We start from the raw sequence: 19,485 nt of genomic DNA on the forward strand, positions 1-19,485 counted from the left end.
TTCCATTCATTTTTTTAAAATTACAGTTAATTTAGACATGTACTGTATATTAACCGTTATTCCAGTGAGTGGACGGGCATCAAATTTTGTGGGTGTTCATGGCTTTTCTATCAAAACCAGGAGGTGTTTCTGGATTAAATTTGGTGCAGATGTATTCAGACTAATATCTCACATGGTCACAATTTTATGAAGAGCCTCTTGCTTTATTTTGCTTTAAATTATTTCAGTATTTTTATACTCCCCGTGTGTGTAAGCCATATAGTATCTGCTCTTGCATTTTAGCATATGAACTCCTAAAGTAATGGCTCACAGAGCTGCCCTCACAGCTCCAGACTCAGACTTCAAACTTGCTTGTTCAAGTTTCTTCCAGATATGTTGCTTTTTTTTGCGTCTGCTATAATAAAAAAATAAAAATTAAACTGGACTGGATAGGATTTGAAGATGCATCACGTGGCCCTGTGAAAAATCTGGATATTTTAGATGAATCGGTTTATCTGTGATCAATTTTAGGAGAAGCTTTAGCAAAAGAAGAGACATCATTTTTCAAGTTACTCTAGGCTATTTTAAGCATTTAGGTTATTGAGGATGAGCGAAATGTGTTTTTGTTATTGCAGCCATTGCTGACAATGTAACTGTGGTAATAGCAGTCATGGATGTGACTGATGAACGCCTGAGTGGCAATCAGAGTCTTAAACACCTGAGTAGTTTAAATCCTTCTCAGGTTCCCGTGTGACTGTACGAGGCTCTCTGTGACGGCCTCGGGCTAGGAGGTGAGAGGTGGAAGGGTAAACTGAGCCATGAAGTCATGCTCCACACCTCTGTAGCATTCTTCTTTCCTTTCTTTTTGCTTTCTCTAAACCTGATTTTTCTCCTTCTGTTGGTCTAAATCCTTCCTCGGCCTCTTTCCAGCCACACCTGCATCATTCTCACCATGTATTTATTTAGCCATCATGTGAAAAACCAGAGGGCAGTCCACATAAAACAAGAGCATGATGTCACTGTTTTCAGTGACAAGATTTGCTGTAGGTGCGATTTGTAGGAAAACACGAACCTGTAATGGGTTTATACCTCCTCCCCCTACTGTTGTTGTTGTTCTTCTTCGATGTCCCTGTAGCTCTCTAATCGCTCTCTCCATTTACTATACTTTCTTGGTTGAATCCATTTTTGCGTTCTTGTCCATCAGCCGCCTCCACCCCTAATTCATAAGTAATGACCATGCAGCAGGCAGGCGGAAAGCCAGCCAGAGCAGCAGAGCAGACATGCTGGCTGGCCAGACCTCGTCCCAGTGGACCAGAGCCACTTATCTCTCACAATAATGACATATGCATCGACTGGTTTAAGGGGAAGCGGCTAAAAAGAGAGTCCGGATTGGAGAAGTATTGCAGGTTTTTCCGTCCTTATACATTAAGTGTAGTAGACTTTATTGAGAGCTGTTATACATTTTGATGACACTGGCATCATTAGGAAAAAACATCTGTATGTGATACAAATACAAAATACAATTAAAATCTTTACTGCGGATATTGTCATTCACAACATATACACAGATGAGCTCATATGGAACAAAAGCGAAAGTGAAAATGTTCTCCCAACCATTTCCAGTAGGTAGATTGTTACACTTCAAGTTAGCCTTTCATAACTAGCTTTATAAGTCTATAAATAAAACCAGATGTGCTTAAAATAGATCAAAGATGGTTGTTAAAAACAAAGCCCCGAGCTGCTCACATTTTCTACCTTGATACATTTTATTCATGTTCAGTAGCTCGCTCAGTGGTGTCTTTATTTATTTTTAGATGTAACTCCTGTTTCTTGGATGCTTTGAAGTACTAACATGGAGAGCAACTCACTGTCAACGCAGTACATACTGTTTTTATATTGTAGTTTGGACGCTCGCTAGAAGTACGCCGACCTTAAATGGCCAAAAACGGATAAAATGATGATGTGTCTGTTTGAGGGCTTGTTTCATTACATCATCATTTAATATGTTGTGCTGACTTATTACATGGAACCCAAGCAGTGTAGCTTATTTCCAAATGAAGTGAGAAGTTATCTACCAGTTACTGCCGGGCGGTTTGCTCAGTAATTGTTTCACCACAGTCTCCTTGGACAAGAAATGCTGAATAATTGGCATATAAAAACAAGCAAAACCCACATAATTAACACGTGATGGTAATAAAAATGGGACTAAAATACTACCCTGTGGAACGCCACAAGATATGCACTTTTGGCTTGAGACAGCTTGTGTACTGAGGTTAACCGTTTACAGAGTATTTCCCCTCTTTGTCCTAATTACTTGACATGTTATGGTAAGGCCTCAGTCGCACAGGCCAGAAGTCCAATCAGTGATCTACCCGGCAACCACTGGTCGCTAGGGAAAGATGGGTATTCCTTGAAGGAACCTTTGTAATGAAAGTAACAATGTAATAGTAATTAATGTAATTACTAAATTTAGTACAGTAACATGCTACCTCGTCGCATAGAGGGTTCTGATCCAAAACCCACCATGTGATCGCTTTAGTTGCTGGCAGGATACCACGGTCACCAATAGATACTCTCATTACTCTCTACCATCTCTTTTTACTAACCGGAAAAAGAGATGGTTTGACCTCAGAGTAAAAGTTGTGCATTACTGCTGTAGTGGTAAAGGTGCAGCTTTTTCTTTGAAGGGAAACCGTCTCCATTTCACTACCACTATGAATAATTTGCAAGTTGTTCTTTTCCATGCAAACTACTAGCAACCATGGTAACCTGGTAGTGACCAAAAGGAGGTTTTTGGTGCAGCACTGCATATCACTTTCTGACCGATTTTCACACAAGCAAATTCCAGCCACCACTCCCCAACAGATCCAGGAGTATACACTTTTCCATAGTGACTGGTGGTTGAGTGAAGGGGTCACTGACTGGTCTCTAGGCTATGTGAGTTTTAGCATTTTAGCAATCGATTTAACAATTATTGCCACCAACCACTGTAACCATTCGGGGAATACACATTTTACACTAGCGACTGGTTGTTAACTAGTGTTTGCCAACCGGTCTGTAGGCTGGCATGACTGGGACCTGGGACGTGATGAAGTCACTGCACATATTTTGGAATAGATAGAACTGATGGTGCATACTTACATGGACTGTAGACAGCGGAGTTCACTAGTAGACTTGTCTTTTTGCTCATGTTATTGATCTTTAATCCCACTTTTCCTACCTATGTGCACCTAGTTCATATTAAATAGGGGCAAAATGGCCCACATAAGTTAGAAAAAAGTCATTAGCACATATTTAAGGTAAAAACGTTTTTGTTGTTTACAACATCAAATAATTTTTTCTACCTTCAGAGCGGTTTTTAATTCCTTTGAATGATGTTTAGTGTTTTTGTCAGTGATTTTGAGAACCACATTTTGGTTAAAGAGCAACCCTTCATACATCTGTCTGCCATGATGCATATGGTGTCATCCCTTAATGAAGTTAACCCCCCTTTTACTGTTTGTTTGATGCTCCATAGATGCTGCAGTAACCCTGCAGAACATGTCCCAGTTTTTATTTTATTGTTTATACTTTAACACGCTGGTTTTTGTGTCAAGACGTGACTGACCACCTCTGATACTGAAATAAAACCTGTCCTGCTTTTATTGTTTTATGGTTTACCAGTGAAGCCATTGCTGCTTTGATCTGAAAGGTCTGTGTCACAAAGCATGAGATAAGGCGAATGCTCTGAGAGTTTTTTTTTATTTTGTACTTTTTATGGAGCAGTGAGTGTTAATTTTGTGCGTGTGCCTGTTATCAGGTCCCTGTCTTATTACATCTACCGTTAAATAATACCCTCCTGTGCTCGTGAGACCAGGAGGCTTAGCGCCTATAAAATCCTCTGTCTTCATAACTGTGAGATGGATAGCTCTCCTTGGCTGACCTCTCTTCTCCTCGCCCTTCCCTCAGATGACATGGCGTCCTCAGTACCGCAGCTCCAAGTTCCGCCACGTGTTTGGTAAGGCCGCCACCAAGGAGAACTGCTATGATGGCGTGCCAATCACACGCAGTGTGCAGGACAACAGCTTCTGTGCGATCAACCCACGTTTCCTGGCTGTCATCACTGAGTGTGCCGGAGGAGGGGCCTTCCTGGTCCTGTCTGTCCATCATGTGAGTATCTGTACCTCGCATCAGGTTCACAGGCATGAGCCATGACATGAGACTATTTTTTTAAAAGCAGTATGTCAGCATTTACCTCATAATGCAGAGAAGACACAAGAATAGGGTGCCATTGTTTCTCACTTGTGTTGTTCCAGTCAGACAAAAGACCCAAACTGAGCACCTCTGACTCCTCAAAGTTAGGAATGACTCAAATACTGTGTCTGCTTTCTAAGTGGCAGCTGCTGTCCCAATGAAACCACAGCTGAGCTAATCTGAGTTTTTTTGGCTGGGTTATGGATGAAGTCCATATATTAAACAAAAAACGGTGAGGAAAAAGCTGTGACATTATGGAAGAGGTTTCAGGTGTACAGGTAATTGGCCTGCAGAAATGCTGTCTCTTAACTTGTCACATTTCTCAAAAGATAAAGTGAAAAAGTTCACTTTAATGTGGTTCTTAAAAATTGCTTCTTTGTTGACTAGAAATGGCATAGACAGCTCCATCTCTTACTGTGGATAAATTGAAGGCAAAAGCAAACAAACATGATCACAGTGCCTACTCAGTTATTAGAATAAAGAAAACACTGGATTAACTGTATATGTCACATTGTTGTTAATATCTAAGGCGTCAGACATGCAGATCTACAGACGGGTCAAGGCCCTCCTGGCAGCAACAAATGCTTGGGAAAAATGTGTATTCCCCAACTGGTTTGCAAGTGGTTGCTGGGTGAGATCAGTCACAAAGAGGGTACTTTACATGGTCTGCATTTCCTGTTTGTGTTACAGTTTTCACAGTTTCACTACCACTTGGTGAGTAGTTGAAGAGTGTTTGCAGACAAATCTGCGTCTTCTATGCAAACTACAGGCGACTGTGGGAATACGCTAGCAACTAAAGGAATTGGTGCAGCACTTTCTTTGTGACCAGTGCCACCTAGCAACAGCACGTGACCTTCAGTAACCACTCAGCAGCCAGTTGAGGAAAACACAGTTCTTTTTTAGCGACCAGTGGTTGCTAGGAGATCGCCGGCCAGACTATAGGCTTGCGTGATTGAGGCCTTATTAAAACAAATTAGGATTTCCGCACAAAAAAATCAAACAATTTTTCCGTGACTTTCTTTTTCTTCATTTTTTCAGGCTGATATTAAAAAGGTTTCCAAGATGTCTGCATCATTTTTAATCAATTTCTTCAACCTTTAACTTGTTTCCTAAGAGAGCACAAGGGTTGCAATGTCCAAATTTATTGAACAAACTGTTCTGAGAGCACTATAGACTGTAGCGATATTCAAAAGGGATTCGCGTGATCGTTCCTTTTCTGGTTTCACCGATATATTAATCAGCCAAAATGGCCCTTCTGAACTTTCACCACACTAAAAATTTCGCACGTTTGAGCAAAAATCAGCCAAAAAGTTCTCGCTTCTCAGCATTTTTCTTCTAACCTCAGATAAAGTGAAAGTTTTGGAGGGCAGAATTCTCTCTGCTAATTGTTCACCATCTCTTTCTTTTTTTTTTGTTCTCCCTGCATGGATATGCACACCTGGGTCTGATTATAAATAGCTCAGCATTAACGCAGCCTGAAGAATCTCTAAATAAAGTACAACCCTGGCTGCTCATGTGCTACAACCTAAACATCACATCATTAGTCTGTCTCATTCCCGCCTTCACTCTTTCACACATGATTTATGTGTGTTATGACATCCATTGGTGATGTCAACCACAACAGCAGAACAAATAAAAGTTGGCGCTCACGTTCTAAACAGATCCTCTGTCTCTCTGTACATCTCCCGTCCAGAGAGATTCATCAAGCTCCACACCTCTCTTTACTTTTTCTCTCTGTTTGAGTTATCACCATCCTCCTGGCATGGGTAAGAGTTGCATAGGAGCTTAGGAATGACATAACTCATGTTCTCACCCCTCTCTTCCCCTCCATTTCACTATTCAGAGGATGTGAAATTTCAGCACTCCCTCCCCTCAATCGCCTCCACATCCCACCTCTGCCACCTCTGCCTGTTACAGATGAGCCGTTGTTCTGTGAAGAAAGTAGTTAATGCATATAAATACAGGAGCAGATGTAATACTTTTTTGCGTGCATGCGTTGGGCTTGCTGGAAGTTTAAATAATGGTTACGTCATTTTCTTGTTTCTAACACACCTTACGCACCTACGGGCTAGATTATTGAGCAGGAATGTCAGTTTAAAGAAGGTTCGGCTTATACGAATGGAACAATTAGCCGGCTTGTTGAGGCGGAAAATCTTCCGCGTTGTACGAGTATCATTGGGTGTGTGTGTCTGTTAAAAACAGTTAGTGTAATTCCACCTTCAGCCTGAGTAGTTAGTTGTCATGTAGCGTTGGCTTTTTCTTGAATGAAAATACCCGCGCTAACCTGCACATGTCAGCACGTCGTGTTTAGATACGTGGAATTTTCACTTACCTTTGGTGGTTCCAGAGGCAGCTCTGTGGAGTCTGATAAACGCCCTCAAGGGATGTCACTCGAGTGTGGTTGTAGCCACAAGATACAAGTCTCAAAGTAAAAGGAAAAAGAAAAATCTGGTGTGGAGTTAGAAAGAAATGAGCTCATCAGATTTCTTTTAGCTGCTACATTACAGATTACTTAGCTGCATAATGCAGCAGCATCTCAGACTGAAATGTTGCCTCTCCTGCTTTGATTTCTTTCTTTTTTTTTTTAATTGTCCATCATGAGTCTGGTTATGATGAGCTGTGACTAAATAGATGGAATACTTATAAGCACCAAATTCACTCAGTGTGTAAGAAGATGTTTATACAGGCAGACCTGCAGATATTAACGCCAAATCTGCAGTTTCACTCAGATTAGAGCAAAAGTCTACGTCTTTTAGTGTCTGTCTGGGCTTTTGTTGTTCTTGTTTTGCTCTCATCTCTCATCAGTTTTAGGTTTTAACATAGCTGACTGCCTATTTAGCATCACTTAGCAGCTAAATCCAGATATTTTCCCAGAGGAGTTGGTAGAGAAAAAAACCCCCAAACAAAAACAGTTGAATTCATTGGCTGAAGACAAATGCAGCTCCAGGTGAATGCTAACGTTATTCTATCATACATTCACTCAGTATTATTAAACGTCAATAGGTTATATCGCTGCCCACAATTGGCCAAAAGAAAAAGTTCAGCTGTTAGAAGTATATAGAGGCAGCCTGAGCTCTCCAAACTCTGTAACACGGCTGCACAGAGGTCAAGGAAACTGCTTTTTATGTGGGCAGCTCGACTTCTTGGATTGAGCTACAAAAAAATTCTGAAATTACAGACACCAGTTCTGTGATTTTACGGACATAACCTTCAAGGGCACTTCAGGGGACTGCTGGCACAGTTTGTTTTAATGTATAGTATAGTGCAAAATTATTATTTTGCATGTTTTTAAATAGGCTGCCTTTTTGTTTTTCCTCTCTTTCCTTCCTCTATATGTTGGTTCTGTGCAGCTCAGGCTGGGGTTATGGTCACTACATGCCAGTTACTGTAGATAAAGGATAAAGCGTGATTTAGACTTCTGTGGGAAATCTACATACTAACTTAACCAGGAACTCCTCTTAACCCTACAGTGTGACTTTCCATGCCATTCAAGTCATTGTGGGCTGCGTCAACCCGACGTATATTATTTCTCAGGAGGTGCACATCAGGTTACGTGTGTGTGTGTGTGTGTGTGTGTGTGTGTGTGTGTGTGTGTATTTATTTGGACTAAATGAAACATTTGTAGTTCAGCAAGTCCACTAATACCAAAGAAGGATGTTAAGAAGAAAAATGGAGTAAAATGCAATAATATGTTTGTCTTGAGCAAATATTTAATTCAGTTCAGAACGAGAATCGCTTTAAGATGCTGTATATTATAAAGTAAAGAACCTACAAAAGTAGAGAGGAAACCCCAACTATCAGACATCTCCCTATGAGCAAGCAGTTGGTGACCGTGGGAAGGAAGAACTCCCCTTTAACAGGAAGAAACCTCCAGCAGAACCAGGCTTAGGGAGGGGCAGCCATCTGTCATGACCAGTTGGGGGTGTGAAGAGGAAGACGGGACAAAAGACACGCAGAGAGACGGAGATTAATGATAACTAATGATTAAATAACTAATGATTAAATGCACAGTGGTGTATAAACAAATAAGAGTGAAAAAAGGTGAGTGAACAAAGAACACACAGCACATCATGGAAGGTCTATTTTAGCATAACTAAAGTTCAAGGTCACCTGATCCAGCCTTAACTGTAAGCTTTAAAAGTCGAGAGGGCGTCCGTCTCCCAAATCCAAACTGGGAGCTGGTTCCTGAAAGCTGAAGGCTCTTTCTCCCATTCTACTTTTAAATACCAGCAGTCTGAGAGTGAAGTGCTCTACTGGTGTGATACAGTACTGTGAGATAAGATGGGGCCCAATTATTCAAGACATGGTATGTGAGGAGAAGGATTTCTCATTCCACAGTGTAGTGAGCAGCTGATTAACATTAGACATTAAAGTGGTTTCACTTTTGTTTGCAAGAGGAAAAATATTGTGATTTTTCCCTAATAACCATGTTTTGTGTTTTAAATTTTGCCAGACGGGTAAAGTGGACCCTCAGCAACCTCGAGTGTCGGGCCACAAGGGCAACGTGTTAGACATCAAATGGAATCCCTTCAACGACTGCTGCATCGCCTCCTGCTCCGAGGACGCCACGGTTTGTACACCGGAACGCACATTTTCAGTGCGGTTTACTGACGTGTTGTCATTTTCATGGGATTTGAGCATGTTGCAGCAGGGAGATCATTTTATAGCCTTCAGAAAGGAGCTAGAAGTCATTCCTCACATTCCTTAGCTCTGACCTGGCAGATGCTCAGAACAAATCACTGTAGAGAGAGAGGAAAAAAATCCCGTTTCAGGCTATTTCTTTTAAATGTCTTTCTCTGTTGGCTGTTCTTTATGGATTGAGAGAGAGATGGTTTGTTTCTCGCACTAATTTGGTCCTCTTTCTGTGTGTTTGTAGGTTAAAGTGTGGGAAATCCCTCCTCACGGTGTGTATAAAAACATTACAATACCGTGGAAGGAGCTCCAGGGTCACAGTCGCAGAGTGGGCCTCATCGAGTGGCACCCAACTGCTAACAACATCCTCTTCAGTACTGCCTATGACTACCAGGTAACGCAGGCACACACACACACGCACACACACACACAGACTCACAAACACACACACACACACAGACTCACAAACACCACCTCTTACACAAGCTTGGAGTCATTTATAGCTAAAAAGACAATAAGATAACGAGGCATGAACTGTGACCTAAACCGAGAGCGCTTATCTGTCGCAGTGCAGCCCTGCAGCTCACACTGAACTGACCTGTAAAGATTTCAGATATTACATTACACAGCATCACGAGCACTTCGTTTGTTAGCCTAAGAATTCAGATCGTTTTGGGCCGTAGGTGCGAAGTCTTAACTCCAGAGATACGTGCTCCAGTTACTGCCTGTATTTGCACACATGCTGGCCTCCCATGTTTAAACAATTCTGCCTCTTTTCATCCACACAGCTGAGTGCAATAGCACAAATTCCTTTGAGATAAGCAAAGTATGCACTGCTATGTCCATTCGCACAACCAGTATGTACCACTCTCTGTAATTACTCGGCCCTCTGAGCGGCTTAATCGTATGTTGCTGATGTCAGTGCATCGTTGTTTTTTGATACAAAGTGGTTTACTTGTAGCACACCACCAGTTACTTTCCACCCTTTAATGTGTTTGACTTCTTGGCATAACCACCTGCGTTGATCTCTGTGTGTTTCTGCGCCTCCAGATAATGATCTGGAACCTGGACTGTCCGGAGCCGGTGATAAAGAACCCCGTGCGGACCATCAGTCACCACCCAGATGTGGTCTTGTCCCTGTCTTTCAATACAGATGGAAGTCTTCTCGCTACCACCTGCAAGGACAGGAAAGTCCGCCTGATGGAGTCGCGCTCTGGAACGCTGCTGCGGGTACTGCTGTGTGCACGTGTGCACTTCTGTTATTTTTCCTTTTTTGTAATAGGGGAAAAACAGCAAGTGACCTGAATTTAAACACTTTGATCAGGTGGAAGAGTCAGACTTAAGCTTAATTACCTCAGTCAGAAGCTGCAAATGATATCGTTTAACAGTAGGAAGTTCACACCAGCGTAAAGTCCATGTGACATTCGGTCTAAATTGGCTCTCATTTGTAAAAGAAAATTATTGAACTGTAAGCCTGCGTTTGGTCCACAGCAGCATCACAGCAAATATTACATAAGTGGGAGTTCCCTGCTTGTTACTCCCCCCTCCGCTCCCTGCGTGGGCACCCAGGCACTCATCCAGCACCACACGGCCAGAATTGATACCTCTGGCCTGGCCTGGATAACAGAGAAGCTCCACAGACCTCAGGGTCACCAGCTAGTGATTCACACACTGTTCATCAGTCTTTTCTTGCTTCCTTTGCCCAGTCAGGGAACTGATACACATATTACATCACAGTGGTGCAACTAGGGATGGGTATTGATAAGATTTTCACGATTCCGATTCCATTTTCGATTCTGTTTAACGATTCGATTCTTTATCGATTCTCTTATTGATTCTTTTTAAAAAAGGAGAACACTAAGGTCGATTAGCTTAGAACTTTGTTTTATATCTTCTCTTTGAACAAGATAGAAATTTAGGAGTAACATGGCCTTACAAACCCAACAGTGAGATCTTAAGAGATCCACAGCCTACGGCTCTTCAATGGGGTGTCACAGGGTCCCCAGGAAAAAAAAATTGTAAATGTAAAATAATAAAATAAATATTCTTAACATAACATTAATTATTCTGTAGCAATTACACAAGAATATCCAGTAATGTCCCTGCCTACAATTAAACACATTCACTTACCGAAAATCGGGGGCATCTGCTGTGGCAAATGGGTGCAAGCCTTTGACCACAAACTTAGTCACTGCTCGGTGACATTCGTCTATCCTGGCCTGAAAGGAGACGCTACCGGTAGACTGCAGCGACAACTGCCAGCGAGCGCCAGCCAGACTCTGTCTCTCTCATCATGGTCTCCTAAATGCAGCTCACAGTAATGGCAGGTTTTGTAATAAGGCAGATCGCGCTAACATAATATGCACTGTTACTTGATTATTTACCTGCCGCATTAACGGGAGAGGACGTGCAAACGTTACCGCTGCTGCTGGGTTGAGATTCACGAGTCCGGAGCAGAATTAAAAACAGGACATTCATTTAAGGTCATCGCGTGTTTTGTGAGCAAATGCTTTTGCATATTCGTAGTGTTTCCTCCCTTAAATGAAATATCTACTTTGCAAGTATTGCAAGTTGCCCCGTTGTCATCCGTTCTAGTAAAGTATAACCAAACTTTTGAGTGGTTGAGCCGCTTAGGGGGCATGTTTCCTGCCAGGTAAATGACGCTCCGCAACGTGGTGACGTTATTCGGGGCGACGTTATTCGGGGCGACTGGAATCGATAAGGGAATCGTTTGCAAAGATGGCAAACGATTCCGAGGAATTGAAACAGTGGGAACCGGTTCTCAACAAGAACCGGGTTTCGATACCCATCCCTAGGTGCAACACAAACCTCTTTATATGACTTATAAAAGGCATAAACGTTCATCAGGGTTCATTGATTAATGCTGCACGTCATGTTTACTGTGTCACGTTTGCAGGAAAGCAACTTTAAGACGCACAGAGCCAGTAAGGTGCTGATCCTGGGAAACACCAAGATGCTTCTCACATCGGGAACGTCGCGCTACAATGATCGGCAGATAGCACTGTGGGATCAGGTGAGAGACGCTGCAGAGCGACAGGTAGCATGGCAGCAAGACGTTTGCAACAAAATATCGCAGTTTTACAAAAAGCTTTTGTGGGTTTTTTTGTAGCAAAGCAAATGCTAGTGGAAAAAAAGAGAAAAAAAGAGAAATGTCTAGTGGGGGTGTTATTTGTAAGTCGACAACTATCACATTGATTACTTGTTAAACTTCCTGTAGATGTTTCTGAATTCCAGGCCAGCATCTACAAATCAGGAGCATTCTGATGAGGATTTGCAAAGACAGGACAGACTCTGGATAATAACTATCGCAGCACAAGCATTCGTGTAAACAATCGTAATTGTGAGCTCAGCGCTTACCTGCTAGTCTGGATGTTGGAATAATGAGAGCACCCTGTTCCTTGGGGGCGATCTTGGCTAAAAATAGTCAGGCTGGTGTGAATAATTTGTAGTAAGTTTAATATATTGAACACTTATATCCAGGGATGTTAGCAGGACTGCAGGAGGAGGAGAAATCGAGAAATCGGCAACAACAGAAGGGCCACAAATAAGTGAAATCTAAGCTTACAGAGTATTAATAGTAACACGACTGAAGCAATGGTCAGCTTATTACGTCACCATTGGAGAGGTCATGACTTTAGGCAGCTTCATTTCCTGGCCTACATCATTTAAACCCCTGAGCATTGACATAAAGTGTTCTTACCTGTGAAATCATCTGATGTGCAGCCAGGTTCATGTTGTGACCTTTTTTGCACAAGGAAACATTTTTCTTTAGCGTTTTTCTAAAAACATTTGAGGATCTTTTTTTTCTTGTAAATTCAGTGTTGTTGTATTAATGATTTCTCAGAATACTTCCTTCACTACCAAACACCTCTCGAGCCTGTCACAAGTGCAACTCTGCCACCTAGTGGATGAAATGCACCAGTTCAGCAACCCTGCACGTTTACCTGAGCAGCTCACTGATTCCCGTGTTCAAGTGGAGCCAAAGTTATTTGTCACATCGCGATTATGTCATCACCCAGTCTGATCACACCTAGTAGTCTAGTAGTAGTAATAGTTGGTGTGCCAGGCCGGCGTGTTGTGATGATTTAGAGCGTATCGTGGGCGGAGGATTAAGGCAAAGCTCGGATTAGGGATTGAGCGCTCAGTGTTTTTAATTCGGCGCTGCAGAGTGCTTCTTATGGAGCAGTGGATTTAAATCAGTGTTTTGATATTTTCTGTATGTTGTTCACATCAGCGCCGCTTAGGTCTTGTGTTTTAACACGTTTTTGATCGTTTGATTCGTGTGTGTTTGTAGGATGATCTGTCCGCGCCTTTGTTGGAAGACAACCTGGACGGTTCGTCGGGGGTCATTTTTCCTTTCTACGACCCCGACACACACATGCTCTATCTTGCTGGGAAGGTGGGACTCTGAAACATGTTAAAAAAAACCCCAAATCAAATCAAAACAATCATATTAAAAGCTTCATACAGAAAATATTCTTTATTACTGCTACAGAGACTTCCCTTTTTGTCTTTTTAGGGTGATGGAAATATCAGGTACTATGAGATCAGCACAGAAAAACCATACATTCACTTCTTAACAGAGTACCGCTCACAACTACCTCAGAAAGGGCTGGGTAAGGAACACACACGCACATAAACACGCACTCAATTTTAAACTTTAATGAATGCCACCGACACATTATTTCCTAAAGTGAGTGTGAATAAAAGACGTGACAGTTGAACCCTGTTTGGAAACTCCGCCTACTGTGATGACACTGTGCACCTTTAAGCAAAGCTGCTGTGCAAATAAGCCTCCAATATTTGCATAGCCAAAACAGCTGATCGAAGGGGTTGTGGCTCAGGTCAGGTGTACAGGCAGCAAAAACGTCACATGTGCACTTGTTAGATTTGTTATTTTACCTGCTTGTTGTGGTTAAAATGTATATTATAAATTCCCAAACCACTTAATGAAGTGGACTTGTAGTGGCTCTGCTTTATAAAGTTACTCTGATACAGGTTAACCTTTAACTGCCTGCTGCTGCAGTAATATGATGAATTTCCTGGTGACGGAGGAAAGTGGGTTTTTGTTTTTTTTAAATAACATTTGAGTCCCCGTTGTTATGATTTATCTAAAAAGAACATAAAGGATAAACCTACTTCCACTGTATATTGTGACAGTTCTCTAAAGTCTAGACTCCTTTTATAAATACAGTGCGTCTTACCTTGACTAATATTGATTCAGAAAATAGAATGAATACAATCTGTGTGCGTCTGTGTGTTAACCTGCAGGTGTGATGCCGAAGCGAGGCCTCGATGTGAGCTCCTGTGAAGTCTTCAGGTTCTACAAATTGGTGACAATCAAGAGTCTCATCGAGCCTCTTTCTATGATTGTACCCCGCAGGGTAAGTGTTACACAAAAATTGCAGACACCACTGTACAAGGAAAAACAAACATCCGAGTGTAGCACATTTCACAGACCTAATGTCGAATGTGTTTCTGAATCTGCTGTGCACGTGTCTCCAGTCGGAGTCATACCAAGAGGACCTCTATCCAATGACGGCTGGAAACAAGCCTGCTCTGACTGCAGAGGAGTGGCTCAGTGGCATGGACAAAGGTTAGAAGTAAAGAAAGATTGTGTGTGGGATCTGTTTGTGTCCTGTAGCCTCTGAAATTGCATTTATCTGTCACCTTTGATATTCCGGTGCTTCACTTGTATGCTAGGGTAAAGGGAATATCCTTTCAATAGTCTTTTAGCTTGTTTAATGAGTGTTTTAATCCCCCCATTGTTTCCTAGGTCCAGTGCTAATGTCTTTGAAGCCAGGAAGCCAAATAGCAGAGTCCTTCTCAGACATGAAGGCAGTGGGCAACTCACTGGAAAACTCGCTGGACACTCGCAGGTCTCAGGGCAGACCGGGCATGCTGCAGCTCGCTTACATTCAGGACCAACTGGAAGCCAAAGAAAGCAAAGAGGACAGCAGCTGCAAAGAGGACAGCAGCCACACAGTGGATGACAGGATTCAGACACACGTCACCAACGGAGAAGATCTCACACTTTGCTCTCCTCCCAGAACAGAGAATGAGGTGCTGGATGGTTTTGCTTTCTCACACACACACACAAAGGCAGACGTAAAAGCAATATGAGCTATATTTAGTTGCATCCTAGTCAGTTATTCTTTACAATGGACTCGAAATATAGAAATGTGTCCTACTTGTTACTTAGCAGCTGAAAGTCGAGTACATGTCCCAGGATACTCTTCAGTTAAGGTTGTGTCATTTGAAAATGATAAACTGTTACAAGTAAACAGATATATACACAAATGAGGAGAAATTCTGAAAGTACGCTAAAGACACTGAGCTGTTTTTAGGTCCTGTGTAGTTACTTTTAGGAAACCTGAAGAAGCGGTGGCACTCAGAAGGTTCAGACTGCTTTAACGTGAGGCAAAAGAGGCAGAACAAACAAAATCCATCATGAGTAACGAGTGGTGGAAAATATTAAGAACATTTACTTATCACAAGATCACAAGAGGAAGCACAAATCCGTTTGGGGTTTGCATCAGGAAGGGCATCGGGTGTGAAATTCAAAAGAAGCTTTTACTGAAGTGCCATCTTGAAATACGATGCACTGATAAAATTCAGATTCAGCAGGTTTCTGTTACATCTTTGACTATAAAGATGGGGTAAAAACAGGTGGAAAACTGCACGCCTGCAGCGTTAAAACCCTACTTAATGTGAATGTGTCACTAGTTATTGTATTGACGGCAGCAGTTTGTAGTAGAGACGTTTAACTGAACCTGTAGCCTAAAAGTGAGGCAGACGTGTTCCCCGAGTCTCCAGTGGGCACAAGAGCCGTGATTTAACTCCTTATCCCGTGCGTGTGTTTGTCCACAGCTGCGGTTGAAGTTCCACAAGCAGCAGGAGGAAATCAGGCGGCTGAGGGAGCTCCTCAACCACAGGGACGTACGCATCAAACAGCTGGAGCTGGAGATTAAGAACATCAAGAACTCCCAGAGTCAGAGCTCACTTTAAAACTTTCTCCAATGGCTGAGTCACCCTCACCTCCTCACGAGGGTAGACGCGCACAGGTGTACCAACCTACCAACCTATACAACCTATACCAACCCCATTTTTAAAACTGCCACAGTCTTCATAAGGCCCCGGCTCACCGGTTTTCCTCTAACGAGCCCCACGCGCTCACTGCACAGGGGCCATTCAAGCCTCGATTTTATGTTTTTTTTCTTTTTTTTGTTTGTTATCTTCAGTTTGTCGTTTTGTCGACTCTACACAGGGTGCACATGTTCTTTGCTCATGTACATACTTTTAAAACTCTCTGCACCTTTTGACCATCCCTGCCCCCTTGCCTCACTTCTTTTGTACGCTTCACTATGCAAGCTCATTGTATATTTTAGGGTTTTTTGTAGCTGACGGATAAAAGGATGTTTGTGCCGCGTCGACCGAATGATGTGGCTGTGCGTGCGCTGCTTGAAAGTTGTCGCGGGGAGCAGACATCCTGTGTGATTGTGAGATAACGCTGCATTTATTTTCTATGCTTGTTGATTGTTTTGTTTTTGTTTTCTTTTTCATCCAACATTCAAACTACTGTAAGTGAAACGACTGTGTTTAAGTTCAACAGACAGATGTGGTATGTTTGCTTGAATGAGAGCGAAATGAATGAATGACTGTTTCGTGATCCCAGCTGTGTTCTGCCATCTCATTAAGCTGCATTTGTGTTTAATTCTTCTATCATTTTTTTTAATGACTGGAAAGTTGGTGGAAATGATCCGTTTTGCTGCGGTTAACGTGTAAGCCAATTCAGTAACTGATGCCATGTAGCAGTTTGGATCTTGACTTTTATATTTATTTTAAAATACGGACAGAGAAAATGCCATTTAATCAAATACTTGAACTTGCTGTTGTAATTTTGGCAAATACAGCATGCAAAATGTTTAAAAAAAAGGACAAAACCCTGTTTGCTTTTTCCTACTGGTTTCTGATCATACTTCATTTACCTGATCAGTTTTAGGGCAAAATGGTATCTACTGTTGTAAAGGACACACAAATTTACCTCACAGCTCTGATAAAGCTGTAATAACATTAATATGACAACAGTCAGATATTTTAACCAGATCATTTATCCTCTTGTTTTCTCTGGGTCTATTAAATCAACAAGCAGGACTCTTTTATTGCAAAATTCAATTCTGACTCAATTGAATTTTTAAAGATAATTCGCAACAGCATTCATCTCAAGACTTTTTCTATATATTCTAGTGTAAAGACTCTACAGAGTTATAAGGAAAACCCAGGCATGTTTGCCTTGTATGAAGTGTCTTGATTTTAGTTTAGAAACCTTACCTGCTTGAAATGTGGAGAACCCATATACACTGAAAAAACTGAGAAGCTGCAAATGTCTGTATGTGTATGTTTGTAATCATTGATTTAAATATGAACAAACAAGATTTCATCCATGGATGGATGGATGGATGAAACCCAATTCCAGAAAAGCAGTGATGCTGTGCAAAATGTAAATAAGAACAGAAAGCGATGATTTGCAGATCTCAGACTTTGAGAAAATCAAAACGGTCATTTTGAATTTGATGGCAGCAGCATGAATCATAAAGTTGGGAAATGGTCCTGTTTACTACTGTGTAGCATCCCTGATTCTTTTAACAGCAGCCTGTAAACATCTGGGAACTGACGAGACCAGCTGCTGGAGTTTTGTGCGAATGAAGGTCCAATCGAGGAGTCCAGCTGCTCAACACTCCTGGATCTGCTGTGTTTTGTTTCATGATGAGGCACATACTGGTCAAAGGTCTGGACTGCAGTTCAGCCATTCCCACACTCTTCTGTTATGAAGCCATACTTTTGTTATAAATGGAATGTGCAATTTTGCATTTTCGTGTTGAAGTGTACAAGGGATTAGCTGAAAAAAAGCCTCATCTTGAGGAGAGCACATGTTAATCTAGAACCTGAATATACCTTTCAACATTGATGTTCACATTTAAATACATATAGCTTCTTTTCTGCATGGTAGAGCTTTAACCTGCATTTATGGATGGAAGTCACTGTGAAGTGTTCCTGAGCCCATCTGTTTTTAATGCGGTGCTGTCTGAATATTGATTTTTGGCCTTGCACACAGAGATTTCTCCAGATTCGTGCAATCGCTGTAGATGATGAGAGCTTCAAAGTCTTCCTCTTTTTGCACCCAGTCATGTCACTCACCTGTTGCCAATTAACCTGATTAGCTGCAGTCTTCCTCCAGCTGGTGCTTTTTAGTGCAGTTTTCTTTCTTCCTTTTGTTGCTCTTCTTTTGAGACACGTTGCTGCCATCAAATGCAAAATGACCCTAATTTTTTTCCTTAAAATGGTTATTAGATTTATAAATCATTACATTCTGTCTTTACTTTACACAGCATCCCAACTTTTTTGTGTTGTTAAGCCCCACTATATTATGAACATACACATACAAAAAAGACGCCTGCAGATTCTTCAGTAAATGTATATTAATATGTCAGTATCACAGTTAAGTTATATGATATAAGAGGTCTGCACATTTCCAGCAGGTGAGGTTTGTAACTAAGCTGTCTAGACTGCAGCGGGCCTAAAGACAAATAGGATGACATTTACCAGTGTTGTGTCACATTTATTTTGTGCTGGGCGAATGTTCAGAGAGCGTTCACTCAGCACAAGATTTCTCTGCTATAATGCCTCAAAAGCTGGTATAAATAAAATCGGAACAAAAAAGCAAACAAACAAACAAAGAACCCAGTCATCAGCCAAATTATTGTTCTGAGCATTGGTATCCGCCAACAATTTCACAATCTGTGCGTCCCTAAAGTGGACCTTGAGTGGGGATTGATTTGTGTGCGGTTGTTTACAAGCGTGAATTGTTGAGCTCACTTTGAATATCTACGGAGCTGTGATGACTAAGCGGCCTGCATCTGCTGCTCACGGAGGTTTTTGTTATGGTTTAAAGTCCACAGCAGTCAGAGAATGTTTATCAAAACTAACAATTTTTTAATGTTTAAAAAAGTAAACTGCCTTATCATTTTAGAATAGGTATAAAATACCAGTACACTGTTTCAGCTAAAAAAAAAAAAAAAACACTTCTGAAACCACAATGAGGGAAAAAGGGAAAATAGACAACCTGGCCCACATCTGATTTACACACTCTGTAATTTATTCTTTATCTATTTTTAAAAGCTTAACCTTAAAACAGCAGGCTTGTGACTGCACAGTGTGCATATACTGTTTTAGCTGAACAGCTGATAAAAATCTATCCCGATAAACTGTAAAAGTGTTTTTTTTATTTGGGTTTTTTTTTCCCATCAGTGAATTTCTGAGTGGTTCTCATGGCTTCTGCCACCACCATGGTACAGTCAGACCAGAACATTTGTTGTTTTCAGATTTCAGGCAGCTGGTTTTAACTCCTTTTTCCCAGCCAAATTAAAAGATACATTCCTAAATAATAAATAATAAAAAAAAACCCTGATGTACGCATAGATGTAGATGCCACTTGCAGATATTAGACAGCACAGCAGCAAAGCGTGTTAGTTTGCTTTGAGAAGCTGGTTTGAGTGGTTTGTGGGATTAGAAAAACACTATAAATGCCAGTCTAAAGGTAAATACTAAGATAAATAGTCA

General features: G+C 41.5%; 1 protein-coding gene across 5 annotated transcripts in view; it reads left to right on the plus strand.

Annotated features, from left to right (window-relative positions):
* The window catches only part of coro2aa (coronin 2Aa), a 45,664-nt gene extending 26,677 nt beyond the window's left edge, over positions 1-18,987 (plus strand). For all 5 annotated transcript variants that reach the window (XM_025907652.1, XM_003452215.5, XM_019359985.2 and 2 more), the window contains 11 exons: positions 3,928-4,128; positions 8,666-8,782; positions 9,089-9,238; positions 9,895-10,074; positions 11,762-11,878; positions 13,160-13,264; positions 13,385-13,481; positions 14,137-14,249; positions 14,371-14,461; positions 14,642-14,928; positions 15,736-18,987. In XM_025907652.1, coding sequence (XP_025763437.1) covers positions 3,928-4,128; positions 8,666-8,782; positions 9,089-9,238; positions 9,895-10,074; positions 11,762-11,878; positions 13,160-13,264; positions 13,385-13,481; positions 14,137-14,249; positions 14,371-14,461; positions 14,642-14,928; positions 15,736-15,873 — 1,596 coding nt within the window. In that variant the 3' untranslated portion in view covers positions 15,874-18,987. The remainder of the gene's footprint in view (positions 1-3,927; positions 4,129-8,665; positions 8,783-9,088; positions 9,239-9,894; positions 10,075-11,761; positions 11,879-13,159; positions 13,265-13,384; positions 13,482-14,136; positions 14,250-14,370; positions 14,462-14,641; positions 14,929-15,735) is intronic.
* Positions 18,988-19,485: the final 498 nt, after the last annotated feature.

The sequence above is a fragment of the Oreochromis niloticus genome, linkage group LG6 (assembly GCF_001858045.2).
Source record: "Oreochromis niloticus isolate F11D_XX linkage group LG6, O_niloticus_UMD_NMBU, whole genome shotgun sequence".
NCBI lineage: Eukaryota > Metazoa > Chordata > Actinopteri > Cichliformes > Cichlidae > Oreochromis > Oreochromis niloticus.